This window comes from Tursiops truncatus, chromosome 12, assembly GCF_011762595.2.
Source record: "Tursiops truncatus isolate mTurTru1 chromosome 12, mTurTru1.mat.Y, whole genome shotgun sequence".
NCBI classification, from domain to species: domain Eukaryota; kingdom Metazoa; phylum Chordata; class Mammalia; order Artiodactyla; family Delphinidae; genus Tursiops; species Tursiops truncatus.
Genome location: NC_047045.1, coordinates 10,132,460 through 10,155,542, shown reverse-complemented (window position 1 = coordinate 10,155,542; position 23,083 = coordinate 10,132,460). Strand labels below are relative to the sequence as shown.

Below are 23,083 nucleotides of genomic sequence, written 5' to 3'. Positions count from 1 at the left end.
AGTTCTGATCACTTCACATCTCCTACCCATGGAAGACTGAAGACCCTCGAACGGAACCTTGTCCTGACATTCTGTTATCCTGTCTTACGATGTTCATGCCAGAGCTTTAAACGTAAAGATCTCATGTAATCTTCTACATCAAATCCATATAATTTTATGCGCAAGCCTTTCTACTTTGCAAGGATGGGTAAATGTGTCTGTGGCTGATTCCCCACTCTGCCAATACTGACAGATGGGAAATGGTTAACAACCTGTCTAATTCTTCAATACCGTGTGACATAATAGGTAGTGTACAGCAATTAAAAAAAAAAGAACACAAAACCCCGTGTGTAAGCACATTAGAAAAAGAAAACACATGGAACACATATTAATTATGTAGTTATTAGTTTTTCAGGGGGGACTCTACACTTAACAAAAGAATGCACTACAGATTTTCTTTAAATAGTAAGCTACACTAGTGCATTGAAGATATAATTACATCTGCCTAAGTTGGATTTGTACACATTTCAGGAACTGATTCATTGTGCACAGAAACAGCAAACCCATGTTTGCTTTGCTACACGAAGCAAAACCAGCAAATATGCATAAACTCTATTCAGAAGGTGCCAAACAGCTAAGATGTTTGGGAAAACCTGGATCTCTGACCATGTGTTTGAGTCTCGTCCAGATGTTTAGCACAATCCACTTGTGGTTGGGAGCCCTTCTAACACAGCAGGGCAGGGGAGCAAACACGCTGCGATACTCTCTTCTTGCTAAAACTGATAACGACATTCCTTTTACTTCTTGTGGGCGGGCAATTTTAGAAATGACCACCTTCAGTGAAAATTTTGCAAATGCTATACATCATTTTCATTAAGCGGAGAAGTCATCAGGTGAAGATTTGTCACTGGAAATACGTACAAATCATCATGTTGGACAATCTACATTTAAAGGCCAAAATGAATACTTTAAAATTAATCTGGAAGACAAGAAGATATCCAATACAAAGGAAATGCACTCCAAAACAGCACTGCTGTTAAGAAGGTGGGATATGAAATGCAGAAACATACAACCTCAGGCTCATGAAATCAAAACAAACCGAAACAAAACTTTCCACAATAGTTTAACTGGAGCTAGGAGCGCTCCCTTCACCAGCACGGTGCTCAGCTCACCTGCACAAAGCAAGCTGGGACTGTTTACCCCACAGATCGGGCTGTTGATTGTTTACAAAATCAGATTTGGAATTTTTTTTTTTTTGCGGGGGCGGGTACGCGGGCCTCTCACTGTTGTGGCCTCTCCCGCTGCGGAGCACAGGCTCTGGACGCGCAGGCTCAGCGGCCATGGCTCACGGGCCCAGCCGCTCCGGCGGCATGTGGGATCTTCCCGGACCGGGGCACGAACCCGTGTCCCCTGCATCGGCAGGCGGATTCCCAACCACTGCGCCACCAGGGAAGGCCTGGAATTGTTGATACAAAGAACTGCTAGTGGTGTGAAGGGATACACCCATTTGTGATAACTTTGTAGATGGACTCTGTAAGAAAAAAGAAACTAACAATCGGGGCTTCCCTGGTGGCGCAGTGGTTGAGAGTCTGCCTGCCGATGCAGGGGACACGGGTTCGTGCCCCGGTCCGGGAGGATACCACATACCGCGGAGCGGCTGGGCCCGTGAGCCATGGCAGCTGAGCCTGTGCGTCTGGAGCCTGTGCTCCGCAACGGGAGAGGCCACAACGGTGAGAGGCCCGCGTACCGCAAAAAAAAAAAAAGAAACTAACAATCTAAATGAGAGGGTCGCGGGCATCACTTGGCATATACAGAACCATAAGGAAGCCTCAGCCGGCAGAGCTTCCCTGAGCCCTGGAAACACACTGGGGAGACCCATCGGTCTCCACTGAGGCACAGGAGGGTGCGAGGCGGCAGCCAGGCCTGGGACGCAGCCTGGCTCTTGTACAACGTGGTACGGTAAAATGGGAGGAATAATACTTACATAGCAAGGTTTTTTTGGTTTCTTTTGTTTTAATAAGAAATCAAGGAGTTATGGTTTTCTCAGGGTATATGCCCAGTAGTGGGATTGCTGGGTCATATGGTAGTTCTATTTGTAGCTTTTTAAGGAACCTCCATACTGTTCTCCACAGTGGCTGTATCAATTTACATTCCCACCAACAGTGTAAGAGGGTTCCCTTTTCTCCACACCCTCTCCAGCATTTATTGTTTCTAGATTTTTTGATGATGGCCATTCTGACTGGTGTGAGATGATATCTCATTGTAGTTTTGATTTGCATTTCTCTAACGATTAGTGATGTTGAGCATTCTTTCATGTGTTTGTTGGCACAGACTTACTAGAGAATGGACTTGAGGCTATGGGGAGGGGGAAGGGTAAACGGTGACAAAGCGATAAAGAGGCATGGACATATATACACTACCAAACATAAGGTAGATAGCTAGTGGGAAGCAGCCGCATAGCACAGGGAGATCAGCTCGGTGCTTTGTGACCTCCTGGAGGGGTGGGATAGGGAGGGTGGGAGGGAGGGAGACGCAAGCGGGAAGAGATATGGGAACATATGTATATATATAACTGATTCATTTTGTTGTGAAGCTGAAACTAACATACCATTGTAAAGCAATTATACTCCAATAAAGATGTTTAAAAAAAAAAATCAAGGAGTCTGATACGTGAAAGGTACTTAAAAAAATGCTAGTTCCCTTACAGTTCTGAAGAATTTACAAAACCTAGGAAATCAACAGCAGCTTTTCACTGTCCCTGGCACTTGGGCACACGGCTTTGCATTGTCCTCTCGAGTTCATAAATTCTGTGCCCAGAGTGAGCTGAGCAAGCCGCTCTGTTAGATCCTAGGCTATCCCTCAGCAGGGCTCCACCCAGCCAGCTGACACTGAGGGAAGAGCTTTGAAAGCCATGAGCATGGTCATCAGATGCATTTACCAGAAAACTACAAGAGTAGAAATCTGTTTCCTTATTCACCCAACATAAGAGGTTATTGTGCACATGAGCCATGCACTGAATGCGTGCCAATGAGTCACTTCTGGTTAGATGGACACGCCTGTGTGAAGAGCTGCCGTAATTTACAGTGTTTGTGGTGAGATACTTGTTTTCTATTACAAAAGTACGATATGATCTCAAATGCAGCCTTTTCAAATACCCCCGGTTCACTGCCCTTGTGCCCCCATTAGGTTCCACTGTATATGGAAGAGCCAGTGACTGTAATATTTGATGCATTCTCTGTGCTGAGCCCAGGGCTAAGCACTGGGATTTAATCCTCACAACTTTATGAAGTAGCAGATATTACTACCCACTTTTAACAGATGAGAAAACCAAGACACAGAGAAGTGGTTTCCTGAACTCACTAGCAGGGGGAGTGCAGTTCTGGATGAGAACGATGAGAGTCTCCCCTTGGGGTGGGGGACAGAAAGCGGAGGAGTCCGTGGGGACCCCAGGAGGTGAGGAGGCACCTGCCCCTAACATGCTGGTGCGCTCAAGGAAACAAGTGGAAAGCGCGAGTGTCAAGGAGGTGAGTACGCTGGAAGCTTGTCCAGGGGCCGGTCTGCCTAAAGGCGCTCCCTGTCGGAAGCGTGGGTGTCTTCTACTTGCCAGAAACAGAATGAGTTAGAATGTGGGAATATCTTTTAAAATGTTTAAAAAAACCCCCAAATGGACAGACTTATGAAAACATATGCAACTGTGATATGTGATTTACACATAAGTCTTCAAAATTTACACCTGTGCTGTATTTGTGACCAAAAGCGACTTTACTGTAAATTGCTGCAGACATTTAAAAGCCATTCCTATTACTATTGGATGGCAATTCTTTAGATATGCTTCATCTTGGGAACTAAAGACAATGAGGGTCAGAATTGTGTTCTATGTATTCTGTTTGGTTAAATTCAGAGGATAGACAGACTTTGATATCAGATTAACTGTTTCAAAAACACATGGTAAAAGAATAAATACAACAGTCCCTAAATAATTAAGATTTCTCTTGGCTTTTTCCAGTAACTGACAACTACAACTGACTGAACTTTTATAATTAACTATATGAACTGATAGTGAAAAGAATTAAAATACACATGCTTTTCCAGTTTATTACTAAATAAGAAAAAAAACAAAGGCTATACTTGATCTTTTTTTGTCCAAATAAAACACAACAGTCTTTGGAGAAAACACTGATGAAAAGAGTAACATCAGTAAAACCTTAGACCCGCAACACAGTCCAAATATTTTTAGGTAGGTTTTAAGATTACACTTTGGTTTAAAACATACACCTCGACAATTTATCACTATAGCACAAAAATAGGAGGATACGCAAACTCTCCCCCTACAGGAAGCCATGTAGCAACGGCTTTCAGAGACCATCCATCTGCAGCACTTACTACACTGCTTAATACAAAGGCCTCACTTGCATAAAAGGACTGGTTTCTACTTTGCTAAATCTAAAGGCATTCAAGACGAGGGATACTCCTACATTGTTGGTAGGAATGTAAATTGGTACTGCCAATTTATGGAGGTTCCTTAAAAAACTAAAAATAGAGCTACCATATGATCCAGCAATCCCACTCCTGGGCATATATCCGGAGAAAACTCTATTTTGAAAAGACACATGCACCCAATGTTCACAGCAGCACTATACACAATAGCCAAGACATGGAAGCAACCTAAATGTCCATCAACAGATGAATGGATAAAGAAGATGTGGTACATATATACAATGGGATATTACTCAGCCATAAAAAAGAATGAAATAATGCCATTAGCAGCAACATGGATGGACCTAGAGATTATCATATTAAGTGAAGTAAACCAGAAAAAGACAAGAAACATATGATAGCGCTTATATGTGAAATCTAAGAAATGATACAAATGAACTTATTTACAAAACAGAAACAAACTCACAGACACAGAAAAACAAACTGATGGTTACCAACGGGGAAGGAGGGGTGAGGGATAAACTAGGAGTTTGAGATTAACCTATACATACTACTATATATAAAATAGATAAACAACAAGGTCCTACTGTATAGCACAGGGAACTATACTCAATATCCTATAATAAACCATAATGAAAAAGTATATACATATATATATATCTCTGAATCATTTTGCTGCACACCTGAAACTAACACAACCTTGCAAATCAACTATACTTCAATTAAAAAATATACAAATAAATATCAAAATTATTATGTTGAGTAAAAGAAGCCAAACACAAGACTATCTCTATGATATCTAATTCTTTCACTCAACATAATGATGTATATAATTATCATATATATGACATATATGAAATATATATGATATATACAGTGGTACTTTTGTTTCAGTAGCCCTAAGAAACTAATACACATGACAATATGTGTTTCTCAAAACTCATGAAACTATACACTTAAAATGGATGATGCTTATTCTATGTAAATTGTATCTCAATAGACCTGATTAAAAACAAGGGCATTAGAGGAAAAAAAAAAGACTGAGGGGTAAAAGAAGACTTACAGATGGCCAACAGGTATATGAAAAGAACTCAACATCACTAATCATCAGGGAAACGCAAATCAGTACCACAATAAGATATCACCTCACACCTGTTAGAATGGCTATTATTAAAAAGTGAGAGAGAAGTGTTGGCCAGAATGTGGAGAAAAGGGAACCCTCCTAAACTGTTCGTGGGAATGTAAATTGGTGCAGCCACTATGGAGAACAGTATGGAGGGTCCTCAAAATATAAAAAATAAAACTACCATATGATCCTGCGATCCCACTCCTGGGCAAACATCCCTAGAAAACTATAATTCGAAAAGCTGCATGCATGCCTATGTTCACAGCAGCACTATTACAGTAGATAAGACATGGAGACAATCTAAGCATCCACTGACAGATGAAGGGGTAAAGAAGATGTGATGTGATATATATATCACACACACATTGGAATAATATTCAGCCATAAAAAGAACAAAATCTAGCCATTTGTGACAACATGGATGGCTCTTGAGGGCATTATGTTTAGTGAAATAAGTGAGACAGCGAAAGACAAATACTGTATGATTTCACTTATGTGGGACCCCTGAACTCGCAGAAACACAGTAGATTGGTGGTTGTGCAGGTGTGGGTGGAGGAAATGGGTGAAGGTGGTCAAAGTGTACAAGCTCCCAGTTATAAGACAAATGAGTTCTGAGGATCTAATGTGCAGCATGGTGCCTATAGCTAACAGTACTGAACCGTCCACTTGACCATTTTGCTAAAAGAGTAGATCTTAGGAGTTCTCACCACACACACGCACACACACCACACACACATGCACACACACACACCACATACACAATGGCAACCATGTGAGGTGATGAACTGTTAACTAACTTCACTGTGGTAGTCATTTTGCAATACGTATGTATATAAAATTGTCACGTTACACACTTTAAATTTCACAATATCATATGTCAATTATATCTCAATAAAGCTGGCAAAATAAAAAAGATGAGCGATGTGTAAAACGTCTACATTTTTATCTGCTCACATGCACTCTAGTTACTGAACTCTGGTCAGTTGTCCACTGCTCAGGAAGTTTTAAAAATCATGATATTAACCAGCTTTCGGCTTTTGAATAATGTGAGTTTCTCTGGATTATTTAGAAACTCATTAGCAGTGACTGAATTTATATTTCAGAGATTTGGAGGATGTAAACCTCATATTTTGGATTCTTGACCTGGTTATAAAAGAAACCTTTTTACAAGATTCTTAATGCTTGATTTACTCATAATATATACCATTGGTCATGCAGTAAATCCAGTTTTTCATGCTCCCAGGTCTAAAAATCAGATTTATATTTTCGATCTAAAATTCCTAGCTGTAGTTCTGTATATGTACCCCAAAGCCAGCTCTGCCTTAGACCTTGGCTCAGACCATTTGTTGTTATCAAAGGGGTGCATGAGGCTAAAAGCCCACTTGCTACCCGAATGGAACCTTGTAAATGGAACAAATCCCCAGTGGGCTCTTCGGTCTATCTGTTTTCTATCTTGGGTTTTAACATAGTAACCTTGACATTAGCAATATACCGCTGGGCACGATTTGTATGGAGAGGAATTGGGACAGATTTGTTCCAGGTTCAAAAGTGATTTCTCCCTGTCACAGGGTAGAGACTTGATGAAGTCTTGGCACTCTAAGCACAAACCAGCCTCTGCGAGCACAGGGGAAAGAGCAGCTGCCCAGGTTGTACGGGCTCACATCCTTCACTTCCCACCTTCAAGGTAAGAATACTTTTCTTGTATTAAATGCTCGCTGCTGTGCATAACCAATTTCTATTTATTAAGGCACATGGCCATCTTACCCCACCCACTCGTTCTCTCTTTTCCTCTCTAGTCAAGCAGGTTTTATGGAAAAAAGTGAGTTGTTCCAATTTATAGTTCATTCAGACAGTCCTGAGACTGTCAAGTTTGATTTTTGGGACCGAGTGAGTGGGTCAAAATGGATGTAAATGAACCAAACTTTCAATCAGATGTGATTTGAGTATACAGCGCTATAGTTCAGTTGTAATAGAAAGTATAAGAGTTTAAAAGGCCCAGAATAATTCAGACTAAAATATCTTGGGGTATTTTTCCATTTTAAAATGAACTGAGCAATTCTCTGTGGTTGAGGATTGACAGCATAATGGAAACAGAGCAAACTGCAGAACTTCTCACCAGGTAACTTCATTAGCAGCAAAATTCATAATGCAGTCTGCTGGCTGAAAAGAGCATGAAGCCTTCTGTTTTCTTAGGAGGTGCCTGCCATATGCTCATGGTTCTTGGCCGACTATACATAGTTACTGCTAAATTGTGGTTATTGGAAAACACTCTCTACCCTGTAACTTTTAGCTATATTGTAAGAGATCTCAGAGATGCTGATTCTTCTTGTAATTTATTACCATAGAGAAACATAATTAAACCTGCTTCCAAGTATTGCCTTCTACTTACGATGCAACTATAACACATGATACTGCTAAGTAATAGCAATCTAGAATATTTCTATGTATTCTTGGGGATTGACTAAAGGTTAAAACGGCAGGCAAATGTTTCAGTGACCTTTGAAACTTTTACACTTCACAGAAGCTCTCTTTTTTCTAGAGATAACTTTTCGTGGGACAAAATGCATTGCATAAATATTATAGACAATTCTTGTATTATGTAAACTTTATGTACAATTTTGTTCATATATTTCACTTACCAGAATCAAGAGGCAACTTGAGGCCAACTTTGTGTGCTCGGGGATGGTGGAAAACACTGACAAAATCAAGCAACCAAAGACAAGGAGAAAACTGTAAAACAACAGAAAAAGAGAAATTTGATGAGAAACTTGCCTTAGCATGACAGACTTAAGTTCTTATTTCTAATGGCTAAAGCACCAGATCCATTTGAATTGGCACTGATTAAATCATAACAGACCTAAAAGGGACTAGCCATTTTGAATATCAAAATACAATGTGATGTCCAGTGCAAATGGGGCTCCTTTGCAACTTTACTGATGAGAAGGATGAATGTGTGTGTGCATGTGTATGTATGCGTGTGTGTTGCGTGCTGTACTTAAATGTCCACAGCTAAGAATCTGCAAATTTCCTATAAAGGGCTTTCCCAAGCAGGGGTCCTGAAAGGCCCAGATGTGTTTTGTTCTCCTGTTCGGGACCATAAGTGGTAGCTGCTCTCCTGTCAAAGGAGCAGACTCATGCCCCCGTTCGGCAGCTTTGGTGAACTGTCAAGGGTTCTAAGTGCTTACTAAGCCACTGGCTCCTTTTCAGAGTCTAATGTTGCTCCTGGTTTCTCATCTGCCATTTCTTTATAGTAATAATAAGAATAGAAAATGACTTCCTCTGCTACCCATGTGCTTTCCATTCCCTTCCGGTCAAACCCCTAGAGAAATGCCCCCAGCCCTACTTGTGCTGCAGTGACAGAGAGCATTTTCTACTAGTCCATCTACAGACATTTTTATTTCTAGAAATACGGAACTTCTGGAGTCCGGTGGGGGGGTGGAGCCGAGTTCCCAAAGTAAACGTCTAATAAAAAGGGCAGGCTCAGTTTTAAAGTTGAAGTTACTTATCCTGGAATTCAAAAAAAAAAAAAAATCCCAATATCTGAGCTATTTTCCCTAAAAGTCACATTTCTTACTTTTACTCACATTGTACCCATCTCACCTTTTACTCTACAATCTCCTGTAAAACATCAGCTCTGTGTTCTTTAGTACAGCTGGCCTCTGCCTCCTCTTGACCTGCCCTGATGAATCTGCACGTCTTTCTACCACCAAGGGCTGATAGCCAGGGATTGGTGACTTATGGCCCGGGGACAAATCTGGCCAATAAAGTGGTTTTTTTTTTTTTTTTTTTTTTTTTTTTTGGTACGCGGGCCTCTCACCGTTGTGGCCTCTCCCGTTGCGGAGCATAGGCTCCGGACGTGCAGGCTCAGCGGCCATGGCTCACGGGCCCAGCTCTTCCGCGGCATGTGGGATCTTCCCGGACCGGGGCACGAACCCGCGTCCCCAGCATCGGCAGGCGGACTCTCAACCACTGCGCCACCAGGGAAGCCCAAGACCAATAAAGTTTTATTGGCACACAGCCACACCCATTCACCCGTGTATTCCCTATGGCTGCGCTCACACAAGAACTGCAGAACTGAGACTCGTGCTCTAAGCACAAGACTGAAATATTTACTCTCTGGCCTTTAGAGGAAAGTTTGCTGACTCCTGATTGATACCATGTATTCCTTATTTCTTTATATCTATTTCAGCACAGAACCCGAAGTGGGTATGCTGATAATTACTCACATTCGGAGGTTTCGTATAAGCGAGATACTGAGCTAAGCCCCTTTCACATGCACTATCCACATTATCCTCTCAAATGTATGCAGTAGAAATCTCATTGTTCCCATTTTGCAGATATGGAAACTGAGAATTAAGAACATATTGTGACTCATCCCTGGCTGCTTGGCACGAAGAGGGGTTCAAGCACTGTTGTCCTTGAGTTGCCACATGGTGTCGCTGAGGAGCACAGAGGAGGACGGCAGTGATGTTCTTGGCTCAGCAAGACTTCTGGGGGTACTTCTCTATCTCTTCCAACTGAGAGGGAGGTGGTTATTCTGAACAGCAGAAGCCTTCAGGAGGAAGGACTCTACTAGGGAGAAAACCTGGTACGTGAGTTAATAACAACTCATCATACTTTTGTCTCATGTACCTGATGATTCAGGATTGTTTGGACTATATTTTAAATTGGCCCTAGCAGACTGGGAATTGTAAACTAGACATCAAATTCCAGCGCACCTACAGACCCCGGAACTACTCACGAGAAAGTGAAATCCAGGGATCACTGAGGGAGTTTGGAGGATGACGTGGCAACAAGTAAAGAGTGACAGATGTTTGCCTCCAGTGAGGGGCTGTTATCTGTAGACGCCTCCTGAGTCCAGGTTCAGCAGAAAACATTCAGAGAAGCAAGCAGGGGATGACTCAGTCACTAAGACACCTTCTTCCAAAGGCATCCCAATGGCAGCCTCATGATCTCCGTGTTTGCTCAAAACAGACCTACAGGGGCTTCCCTGGTGGCACAGTGGTTGAGAGTCTGCCTGCTAATGTAGGGGACACGGGTTCGAGCCCTAGTCTGGGAGGATCCCACATGCCGTGGAGCAACTGGGCCCGTGAGCCACAACTACTGAGCCTGCACGTCTGGAGCCTGTGCTCCGCAACAAGAGAGGCTGCGATGGTGAGAGGCCCGTGCACCGTGATGAAGAGTGGCCCCTGCTCGCCACAATTGGAGAAAGCCCTCGCACAGAAACGAAGACCCAAACAGCCCTAAATAAATAAATTAATTTAAAAAAAAGTAAATCCTATTTAAAAACAAAAAGCAAAAACAAAATAACCCAAAAAGACCTACATCACGAGCCCTTTTGCTAGCGGCTTCTTCATTAACAGCTGGGTGTTGCTTAATCTTTTCCCTTCATGTCACTACTTTGCCCATTTTCTTCCTTGAGCTGATCTTACCTTCCCCTTTCTGATAAGAGTAGTTTCTGTGCTAGAATTCTGTTATTTCTATGAGGACCCACCTGACTACAGCAAGCCAAATACCTGCACTGCCCTGGCTGCCTGAGGGGCTTTGATGAACAAATACATTCATTAATGAATTCCTTCCTTTCCTCAACCATTCATCCACTTGTCCAATCAGCAAATATTGATTAAGCATATAATACCAGGCTGAGCCACAGGGATATAACAATAAATAAGATTTTCTTTTCTTGCCTTCTCAGAGTTCAGGATCTGTTGAGGCATACAGGGTAGTAAACAGATGTAAAAAGAAAATTAAAGTTCTGTGTGATGATTCCAAGGACAGAGAAGGTACAGGGGACGCCAGGAGCACACAAGAGGGGAGGGATTAGGCAAGACTGGTTACTTCGCTTGTGGAGTTGAGTGCAAAGTGAAAACGTGAGGGCCCTTTGTTCAAAAAGTATTAAGAATTTCAAGATGGTGACAGCAGAGCATGACACCAAGTGTGGCACCTTTCAAAGTTCTGGGTTCCATAGGACTGCACAGGTGGAATGTCCACGAAGCCCAACTTGGGGTTTGGGAAGACTTCCTGAAGCACATATGGACCAAAATGAGACCTGAAGGCCCAGGAGGAGTTGGTCAGCACAACGGCTGGGTGGCTGGGGAGAAGGACACTCTAGAGGCCATTCACCCGTGTGGGTGAAGGCCAGGTGCAAGTACAGTGTCACCAAAATTCACTAAGTAATCAACAGGGTAGAGTGAGTGAACACCTGCTAGCTAGCTTATCCTCTGGTGGTTCATGAAAAACGTAAGGCAGGTCATTCCTGCAAGTTCATTTTTTGCATAGGAATCATCTTGGTTCCACTGAAAACATGTCCACAAAAGATGTCATGCCAAGCACAACTGAGGGATGAGCGTAAATCAAAGCAGCCCCTACCTGTAAGGAACCAGTGCCGTGTGTGAGGTGAACACACAGGGTCATCACAAAGGGTAGAGACAGACGTGCTAGGAGAAATGCCCCAGTGCCTGAAAGTGGGGAGGGGTTCTCTTCAGTTGGGAATCATGGAAGCACATCAAGACAATCTCCAAATATGGGTGTTGCTGGAGCTGGTCTTTGAAGGAACGGTTGGGTTTCAACAAGAGAAGTTTCTGGAGAAACACATTCCAGAAAGAGGGTATCACAGGAGAAAGGCAACACGGCAGAATATGAATGAGATAAAGTATTTGCTCCCTGTTTCATGGAACAAAAAGTTATCGAGCTTAACTGTAGCACAGGATGAGACAGGTGGCTGAATTGGGAGTCTGGGGCCATGGTGGGTAAGTCAGGGTCTGTCCTTAGTTCAGGAGACAGTGGGAACCACTGAACATTTTTGAACAGGAAGCTAATATCATCAGAGTTGCTCTGCGGGAAAATAAGTCGGCAGGCGTGTGTGCTAGGATGTCTCTGAGTACCTGAGAAGCAGGGTTGGGAGTGATGGTGACCAGGTTACGTTGTGAACTCACTGGCAGAAATGAGGGTAGGACACAGAGGCAGACTGGATGCTGTGAACACAGGAGCTTCCTGACTTGGTAACTCTTGGGCTCAGGGGTAGAGGCTGGGAAGGGAGGGGGTGCTGAGAAGTCTGAGGTGTCTGTCCATAGTTACTGGTGATGCTCTTAACCAGCCAGGAGAGGAAAAGTCAGGAGAGTGAGGAGGAAAAACCGATTTTGAGGAGAAGAGGACAAATCCAGTCTTGGACATCCACGTGGAATTGTGCGTCTGAAACTTGGGCGCAAAGTCTGGCTGGAATATGGAAGTGCTTTTCTCCTGGAGGAAGTGAATGTGTGGACCGAACATAGAAGAAAGTGCAGACGGAGCACAGAAGGTTTGGGTAAGTGGCACAAAGGATATCTGGGGACACTTCCTCATCTTGGAGAGTGACACCATGGAGAAGGACGGACTCACGCTGCTGTGAAGTGGCTCTTGGTGGCCCTGTCAGAGACAGACTCCCTGGCTGGAGAAGCACTTGGCTGACAGCGTCATCTCTGAGGGGACAGCCTGCACCGCTGGGTCTGAGTGTGGCTCTGCTGATCTCCCTGCTCCTGAGGGGCCCACACCTGCGTGCGTGCTCTGAATGCCCCCCTCCACCTGTCTGTGGGCTGAACAGAAGTGGGAGCAGAGGCAACAATCACTGGACAAGGGGTGTCTTAATCCAGGGCCCACGGGCCTCCAAGAGGTCTGCGGATAGAATTTTGAGGGGCTGTGAAAGTGGATGGGGAAAAATTACGTCTTTGTCACGAACCATGGCAAAAACCACGATGGCGTCAGCAGGACGCATGACTCTGTCACTCTGAGAAATCACCGATATTTTCATATACCATTTTACAGCTGTAGATGAAACAGTTTGTTTCATCTTAAATATTGATTTTGCCACATCACTGTTGCAAGATTATGGTAGTTCTTAGACCCACTGCTGGGAGTTGTTTTTTTAACGCATTAATAAAGAAGCACATGTATTACTATATCAGAAACTTTTAAAATACTTTAACAATAGCATTTCAATATAATTTTTTCCTTTTGTAATCTCCTGTATTTTATGCATTTAAAAACATTATGCTGAGGAATGGTTCACAGGCTTTACAGACTGATGATGGGTCCATGGCTCACAAAAAATTAGAAGCCTGTGGTGGGAGATATCTGAGGAGGCCAGGGGCTGGGAGCTGCAAAATGGCCCATTTGGTGGAGGTCACCAACTTAGGTAAGGTTTTGTTTTTTTTTTTTCCGATCCTAGAGCATTTTAGATATTTATTTCCGTATATTTAATCCTAATTGTTTATCTTCCCCCTAGAGGTAGGTTTTAAAATAATTTTGAAAAAATATGAATATTCTTTCTTTTATACATTAATCCTGAGATATCATAAAATCTGTATTCCTGCAAAATTATTCTGTAACAGCTACTGGCTTTTATTTTGCCTGAAGCAATCATTTATATTTCATTTCTGAGGAAATTCACTTTGATGTAGACCTTTCGTCCTTTAGAAAGCAGAGATTATTCTAAGAGGAGAAGAAGGGCATTTATGATGCAAAATACTATCAGTTCAAAACCTTCTATGTTTATTCCAGAAAACCATCAGGGCTTCCCTGGTGGCGCAGTGGTTGAGAGTCCGCCTGCCGATCAGGGGACACGGGTTCGTGCCGCGGTCCGGGAAGACCCCACATGCCGCGGAGAGCCTGGGCCCGTGAGCCACGGCCGCTGAGCCTGCGCGTCCGGAGCCTGTGCTCCGCAACAGGAGAGGCCACAACGGTGAGAGGCCCGTACCGCAAAAACAAACAAACAAACAAAAAAAACTACCATCAGCTTTTGTGGGCTAATTAAGAACCAATTTGCCAGATTTACTTTGGTAGAAAGCTCTACTTGGAAATATCATGGGGGCTTGTGCAACAGATGACGTGCAACAGATGACGTCCATGACTTGGGAAGCCAAGGTCATGCTTCGAGCAGGGGTTCATTTTGCAAGAATTAAAGTGATATGAAAATAAAGCAAGTTACGCAATGACACACACACACACACACACACACACACACACACACACACACACACACACACACACACACACACACACACACACACACACACACACACACACACACACAGCCCTGCAGGAGCCACTGTGAAGTATGCCGTGGAGAAGGGAGACGCAGGGCTGATGCCGCCCGTGGGCTCTCAGCGAGCTGAGCTCAGCTGGCAGGCAGACTCACAGCACGGGCTTTGTGGGCTGCCGTAACCACAAGGTGCTCTTGGCGAGTCTTTTGGGGGACAATGCGCTTTCCAGGTGTAACTGTCCACGTGAGTCAACTGGTCGGAAAACTCTGGGGGAGGGGAGATCTCAAATGTCTTAAATGGATTGGAATCATGGGATTAAAATAAAGAAGACTAACAGGAAGTAGATAGGAAGTTTTTAAAGAAAACAACTCTTCAGAAATAACTTCCCGAGGAAATTCAACCCCAGCTCTGACTTCTCATACATTTTTCAATATTGCTTTGATAGAGTGTGTATTTTTTTGTTTTTGTTTTTTTTTTTTGGCTGAGCCTGTGGCTTGCGGGATCTTGGTTCCCCAACCAGGGATTGAACCCGGGCCCTTGGCAGTGAAAGCGCACAGTCCTAACCACTGGACCACCAGAGAAATCTTAATAGAGTGCGTATTTGAGGCAAGACCTCACAGGTGCATTGTGAATGATGACCCACAGACGACCCACCGGCTGCCCCCGCACTTGCCTGAGGACATGCTCCCTAAGAAATCAAAACCTCACCACAAGAGAAATGGCTGGAGACCATTTTTTTTCTTCCAGCATCCTAAATTTGCCTTTATTTCTAAACTTGGCACTTTGCAAAATGTCCTTTCTGCATAATTTTTCCATAAAAGGGCATTTTGCACATGAAATCTATCCACCGCATGCCCTAGCTTCCACTGCAAAGCAGCAAAAATTAAATACATTTTTGGTGTCTTTATAGGTGAGCTGGAATATTTGATTAAAAACACTGCACAATATTGCTTTTCAGGTGCAATGAGCCCTACACATTAATAAAGACCCTGAGAAATAAATACTAGCACCGTAACCTCTGTGAAGTTGCAAAACTAGGTCATCAGCTAAGAGTTTCAAAAAGAGAAACGCTGCCTTTTACACCTGTGTGGGGTGAAAAGGAGATCAGAGGATCCAGAAAAGGGCGGTTTCTGCTTGCACGGCGAGTTTCCGCAGAGGGCCAGGCTGATGCCAGCGAGTGAAAACAAGAAAGAGACCCAGAGCGGTACAAGAGCCCCCCTCAGAGCGGAAGCATCGGGCCTGCTTCTCACCCAGGAGCAGGAATCCCAGTGGCGAGAAGGGATCTGACTGTGCTCCCTCTCGAGCCAGAGGCTGTTGTAAAGACGTCTCTGGTGGACGACTGTGCAGGCCCAGCTCCTGAGCCCCCGGCACTTAGAGAAGCACAGGCCTGTGACAGACACTCCTGCTGGAGCCAGGTGTCCTGCTCCGGGGCCCCTCCTCACCTCACCCTCCTCTCCAGGGTCTGGACCCCGAGGACGCGCCCCTCCCTCCATGCTTGTTCTGCAGACACTGTAGGCGGCTTTACCACGACTCCCCGTCAGCCCTCAGATCACACACACCCCGCGTGTGAAGCAGCGCCCATGTCTGTCTCCTAGTCACTGCTGTTTAAAAGCACATCCCGTTCCTTCCCGCATCCCTCAAGTTTGACTCAGGCCCATCATTATCCTCCAGTCTCAGCAAAAGATGGAGCATTTAGTCATCAGCATGAAATATCTGCACTCTCAGTTCTTGCCAGGGAGTCCAAATCCAAACTTTCCACTGCCCAGCTATCAGCAAAAGTCTGCTTTCAAAAAAGACTGTCTTGAAGATACGCACTTGCTCATTTTCCTGTATTTTTCCTGCCACGTCACAGGGCAGGAGCAAACGTGGCCACTGACAACCTGTGTACTCAGACCTCATTACCTTGATTGCTCATAGAACTATTTTCACCAAACTATGTTTGCTTTTTTGCTGTTTTCTTGAGGAGTAAAAAGCCTTTAATCAATTTACTATATTTTAAGAGTTTCTCTGTACTTCACCTTGTATTTGTTCAATGAGGTATCAGGTAAGAAATTTCTCAGGATTTTATCACAAGAAACATCTTCTTGCAAAATGATGGGCAAACTGTTGGCCATTTTTAATGATTTTATGTTGCTGGGTCCAGATTTATTATGTTATAAGGCATCAAAGTGTTTGTGGATGAAACTGAAAAGCTTTTATGGATAAATGTTAAGAAATCTTAAAAAATGTAATAGATCCTAAATGACTAAAGAGAGGAAAATATTCTGAGTGTCAAAAAAAAAAAGTGAAGTAGGGCACCTTGGACTTTGTATATTGATAATCTCAATCACAACTCCTAGAAATACCCCAGATAGAATATAAGCAAATGAATTTTAATAAATTCAAGAAAACAGCTATGATTACCAGAAAGCAACGCAGGTTCACCAACAGTAAGAAACACTAAGCTGTGCTTATTTCCTGTTTTGATTGGTTTCCCAGCTTGCTATATCAGGGGCATAGAGTACAGATAAAAAGTCTTGATTTCAGCAAAGCACTGGTAAGTGGTTTATAATATCCTTGAAGAAAAGAAGTGGAAATTCAGGCAGGATAGACGCTACAACTCTTGGGAGGACATGTACCTGGTGAGAGGTCTGGAGAGCTGAGCCACGGGGTTTGTAAGAAAACTCTGAACACTTGTGTCTTGAACACAGGTGAAATCCTATGATCCATCAAGCCAAAGCACTATCCATTGCTTCTGGGAAAAATGATGGTGTTTTACTTTATGGAGGCAGCGATCTTTTAACATAGTTGTCTCCTTGCCTTGGCTGCTAGGAAGCTCGGCAGTGAATTTGTGACTCGTTTATAACAGTGCAGATCCCTCTGTTAGCAGCCTCAAGTCCTTTCTGAATGATACAGGGTATCTGGGGTATACCTGATGAAGGCCTGATTTTGTCTGTAACTCCTCTTTCCTTGAAGTAGGAGTATTAATGCAGCCTAAAGTTGCACTCTTCTAAAGAAGCAAATGACACCATTGGGTCAAATTTAACAATGTAAACTAAACCTAAACTTCTCTCACTTAAGTTTCTGAAAAGCTGTTTACATTTGTTGCTTTTACATTTTATGATGTTAATCTTGATTCATTTATTCCTAGCATGAACTACCAACTCCCTACTCCAAGAGTCCCCAGATGTTCTGTGCTTGTCTTCAGAGGCAACAGAACACTATTTCCTAAAGGGCCCGAGGTCTGCAATTCAGAAACCCACCAGTCAGGTCCTTGCCTCAGCAAGCTGTTTCTGTGTCCTTTCCAGGAAACACCACTGAGACTGAAACCAGTGTATATGGTTCAGAGACAACAAGTTTAAAATAAAAAACAAAACCAGTTTTCCTACTGTCCTATAGTCAATGTATGCAACAGGAGAGCTTCTATTTGATATTTTATATCTTTGTTACCCTGTTATATTTTCCTCTGAGCAAACAGCGTCATCTGGGATTCTTATTTGCTTGTTTATTTTGGTCTCTTCTGTTAGAATGTAAGCTCCACGAGGACAGGAACAGATTATTTCTCCTGTTTGCCACTTTATTACCAGTAACCAGAATCAGGCCTTGTACTAGCAAATTCATTTATTCATGTAACATGTATTACTCAGGGCCTGCCATGTACCAGGCACTGTTCTTGGTGCTGAAAGCATAGTAGTGAATAAGACAGACAAAAATCTGTGCCTTACATTCTAGTAGGAGAGTTGGGACATAAGCAATGTAAATAAATAAAATGTATACAACGTTACAGAGTGATAACTGCTAAATAAAGGACAGGCTGCAGACACTCAGGGATTTGAAAGTTTGGACAGAGTGTCCGGGAAGGTCTTACTAAGAAGGTGACATCTGTTGAATTTTGAATTGCAGAAGTGAAATCCCATGACCTATCAAGCCAAAGCAATGGTGCATTTGGGATTCAGCTGGCACAGGCTTTCCCGGCTCTGCTCCCTAAAGCACTGCTTTTAGCATGCCAATTCCCTGTTTTAAAAGTTATGGTTCCTTTCTTTTGCTGTCACATCCAAACTCCTTGGCCTGGGTTTTAAGATCCCCACCGGAACATTAATTCTTCCATTCTCCCAGAGAGACCCTCCGGGCAGCCCCATCTGCTCTATTTTCTGCACAATACCATGTGTGATATGATAATGGGATATAATAATGGAACTTCACCCTTCCATGTGCTGCTCCTCTGAGCCGGTAAGTCATATGGCAGCTGGTACCCACACTCCTGCTTTCTGGCCCATCCAGCCCCCTGTCCACATACCTCACTGCCTCTCCCCTAGAGCTGTTTTAAAGACTAAATGAGGCAGCATCAAACTCAGAATTTGCGTTTTAACATAACAAATAAGTATATAAATACCAAATTGAGTTAAAAATGCCAACTGAGCATCACACTGACACATAATTGCTACATAATTTCTACAAGTTTTAACAAGGATTAAAATCATGAAAGAATTAAAGTGACTTATAATCTAAAACCTCTGCTTATAAAGCAGGACATCTGAAAATGTAAAACATGGGACAGTGCCCAGCAGGGTCTGAGGTGCTCACGTAACTTCATGGTGTGTCTAGGCAAACCCACGTGAACGACAACGTGGTAAGACAGTTGGGTTGGAAGGTGTGACCACGTTCCCCAGGCTGACTAGTTGCAGTGCATTCCTGACACACAGCAGCCTTGGTCTGCTGGACCTCAGCGTCCAGTCCCTTGCTACTCCAGCTTCTGGAAAGGACTCGAGGCTGCTCTGAATTAATAGGTGGCAGCACCGAGAAGCTGCCGGGCTGCAGTCTGTACGTGGAAAGGAGTCTCGGTTGAAGTGACCAGGCAGAGACTCACTCTTAAAATGAGCACTAAGGACTGCTGACCAAGGCTGCCTTGCTGATCAACAGGCCACATGCAGTTCCCCGACTGAGAAAGGGGCCCCAGCAGAAAAGCGTGCTAACCACAGCCATGAATGAAATAAAAGCTGTCTGCAAAGGCTGAGGAAGAGACAACATTGTACAATCTATGTGAATGTTCCTTTTAAAGGCATCTTTTCAAGAGGTAATTTTGGTGCTGACACCATGAAAAATAATCCAGTCTAATAGTTTTGATAATATGAACCCATGTGGATTAAGTTTTCCATGCTTTGTTTCAAAAGGTCTGTTTATTCAAGAAAGTGAGCTATGGCAAAGGTTGAAAACATATGTTAAAAGACGTTTGACAATAGTTGTCTGGCCTGAATGATTTTTCCATAAAAGATGGTCAATTTATTAGGCAAATAATAACTTAATCACTGCTAGTTTCTATGAATATATGATAATAACCATTACATTATCTGAAAATGAATAACAGAAATTCTGAAGTAATTTATTTAAATAGTTTTATTGGAAGAAAAGTAAAAGGGGATAAAAGTAGGCTTAAAGTTTTAAGCAAAAAGCTATTTGAAAGTCCTATATTTGATAATAAAAAATCAATTATGAATTTGTTTCATAAGTGGACCCATATGATCCACTTACTTTAAAAATAGGTTTTCCTTAAAAGGTTTCCTGAGAGCAGTCGCACTACATGGGAAATCTCGGTGCAGCTCTTTGTTACACATATGCCAGGAGGACCCATCACTTCTCGTGAAATGAGACTTTTAAGTCTCACAGAATAAAAACTTTCAACCCAATGGAGTCAGGTTATGCTATGGGGGCTATGGAGTGGGTAACTGCTACTGATTTTCTCTATTTGGCCTACAGAAATAAAGTAGTAAAGTGACTAAAACAGCAGAAAACAAAATCTTTGCAAGTAAAGTACTCTTGGCAGTAGACTTTATGATGTGGTACAACATCAGAAAAAAATAAACCCAGAAAACAGATGTCTCCAGATAGTAATAACCATAAACTCTGAAACTACTACACATGTAAGTACCTGCCCAAGGGATAAAAGGAAGATGCATGGTTCTTTTGGGGACTGACCTACAATGGCACTTGTTGCTCTTGGTGACCTGAGCTGAATGGAAGCTGAAAGCCGGCATCACACTGAGTGGAGCCACTGAATAGCTTATGGACCAGCAAAGCTGGCAGGCGTAGACAGACACTAGACAGAACGTATTTCCCACCTCTAAAAATATACTGTAGTCAGTTTAAAAAACTGTAGACACTCCTCCAGGGCCCGGCAAGTAAGTAAAAGGGTCTGCTTTCTCTTGCTGCTGCTATGTAGATAGATATCAAGAATATTTTGTGTTTGTTTCCAAAACAGTGAGGTTGGTGATTCCATGTATATAATAAACACAACTGAGGTGGGCGTGGCTACCGTGGTGGGGCAGGAAGAGGCTGAGCTCACTCTCTCCCATGGGTACACCAAAATTACAGCTACCTACACAGCAACCGTCTACAGGAACCCCCTGCAGACTAGCAGAAAAGATTTCCCACAACTAAAGATATAAAGAAAAAACCACAACGAGATGGGTAGGAGGGGCAGAGCCATGGTTTAGTCAAGACCCACATCTCCAGGGACGTGACCAACGAACAGGAGGAAAACCACAACTGCAGAGGTTCTGAGTCCCACACTGGGCTCCCAATCACAGGGGTCTTGCACTGGAAACATGAGCCCCCACCCCAGAGCAGCTGGCAGTAAAGGCCAGCAGGGCTTACGTACGAGAGCCAGAGGACTGGGGGAAACAGAGACTCCACTCTGAAAGGGAGTGCACAAAGTCTCACAAGCTCCGAGTGCAGAGGCAGTAATCTGAAAGAAGCCTGAGTCAGACCTACTTGCTGATCTCAGAAAGACGCCCAGAGAGGCAGGAGGCAACGGGGACTTCCGCTGGGGACACAGATGCTGGAAGCAGCCATCTGGGGGCTCATTTTATCAGGAGGACATCGGTGCAGTCAAGCACCAGCTTGGGGTTCTTCTTCCAGCCTAGTAGCGCTGGGGGCTTACCTGCCTACCAGCACGTCAGCGGCAAACCTGGGCTCCCTGGGCCCCACAGCCAGCCACTGGGATCTGGCCCTGCAAACCAGCATACCAGCAGCCGCTGCACAAGGCAGGACCTGGTAGCCAACTGGGACGGGGGCCAACCTGCCTACCAGCACATCCACAATAGTCAGCCCGCCACAAGAGAAGGGCCCACAGAGCCCACACAGGGGGCACCCCTAGAGCATATAGCTCAGGTGACAGGTGGAGAATGTGCTGTTGGGTCCCAGAGGACATCTCCTACATAAGACCACTTCTCCAAGATGGGAAATGGAACCAACCCACCTAATACATAGAAATAAGCACAGAGAACTTGGCAAAATAAGGAGACAAGGGAATATGTTCCAAACAAAGGAACAAGATAAAACCCCAGAAAAGAACTAAGCAAAGTAGAGATAAGCAACATAGCCAATAAAGAGTTCAAGGTAATGATCAAAAAGATGCTCAATGAACTTGGGAGAAGAATGGAGGAACACAGTGTGAAGTTTAAGAAAGAGTTAGAAATATAAAGAAAAAAACAGAGCTGAAGAATACAGTAACTGAAATTTTTTAAAAAACTAGAAGAAATCAACATTAGATTAGATGATAGAGGAACAGATCAGCAAGCTGGAAGACAGAATAGTGGAAATCATCCAAGCTCAACAGAAAATAGAAAACGGAATGAAAAAAAAGAGGATAGCTTAAGAGACTTCTGAGAGAACATCAATGTTATAGCAGTCCCAGAAGGAGAAGAGAAAGAGAAAGGGACAGAGAACTTATTTGAAGAAATATAGCTGAAAACTTTCCTTACCTGGGGAAGGAAACAGACATCCAGGTACATGAAACACAGAGAGTCCTAAACAAAATGAACCCAAAGAGGTCCACACCAAGACATACTATAATTAAAGTGGCAAAAAGTAAAGTTAAAGAGAGACTCTTAAAAGCAACAAGAGAAAAGCAACTATTTACATACAAGGGAACTCCCATACGACAATCAGCTGATCTTTCAGCAGAAACTTCAAGGCCAGAAGGGAGTGGCATGATATATTCAAAATGATGAGAGGAAAAACCTACAATATGAAGAACCTAGAGGCAGGACAGGAATAAAGATGCAGATGAAGAGAATGGACTTGAGGACACAGGGAGGGGGAAGGGTAAACTGGGACGAAGTGAGAGAGTGGCATGGACTTATATATACTACTAAATGTAAAATAGATAGCTAGTGGGAAGCAGCCTCATAGCACAGGGAGATCAATTCAGTGTTTTGTGACCACCTAGAGGGGTGGGATAGGGAGGGTGGGAGGGAGACACAACAGGAAGGAGATATGGGGATTATGTATATGTATAGCTGATTCACTTTGTTATGAAGCAGAAACTACCACACCACTGTAAAGCAATTATACTCTGATAAAAAGGTTTAAGAAAAAAAAAAAGAATATTCTACCCAGTAAGGCTCTCATTCAGATTTGATGGAGATCTCAAAAGCTTTAAATACAAGCAAAAGCTAGAAGAGTCCAGCACCACTAAACCAGCAAAATTGTTAAAGGGACTTCCTTAAGCTGAAAAAAAAAAAAAAAACCCAGATCACAACTAGAA

The 23,083-nt window shown here is 43.3% G+C and overlaps 1 protein-coding gene across 2 annotated transcripts in view; it reads right to left on the bottom strand.

The window, feature by feature from the left end:
- KCNQ5 (potassium voltage-gated channel subfamily Q member 5) overlaps positions 1-23,083 on the bottom strand; it is a 581,715-nt gene that overhangs the window by 195,354 nt on the left and 363,278 nt on the right. For both annotated transcript variants that reach the window (XM_033867446.2, XM_019929283.3), the window contains exon 2: positions 8,182-8,272. In XM_033867446.2, the coding sequence (XP_033723337.1) occupies positions 8,182-8,272 (91 nt within the window). The remainder of the gene's footprint in view (positions 1-8,181; positions 8,273-23,083) is intronic.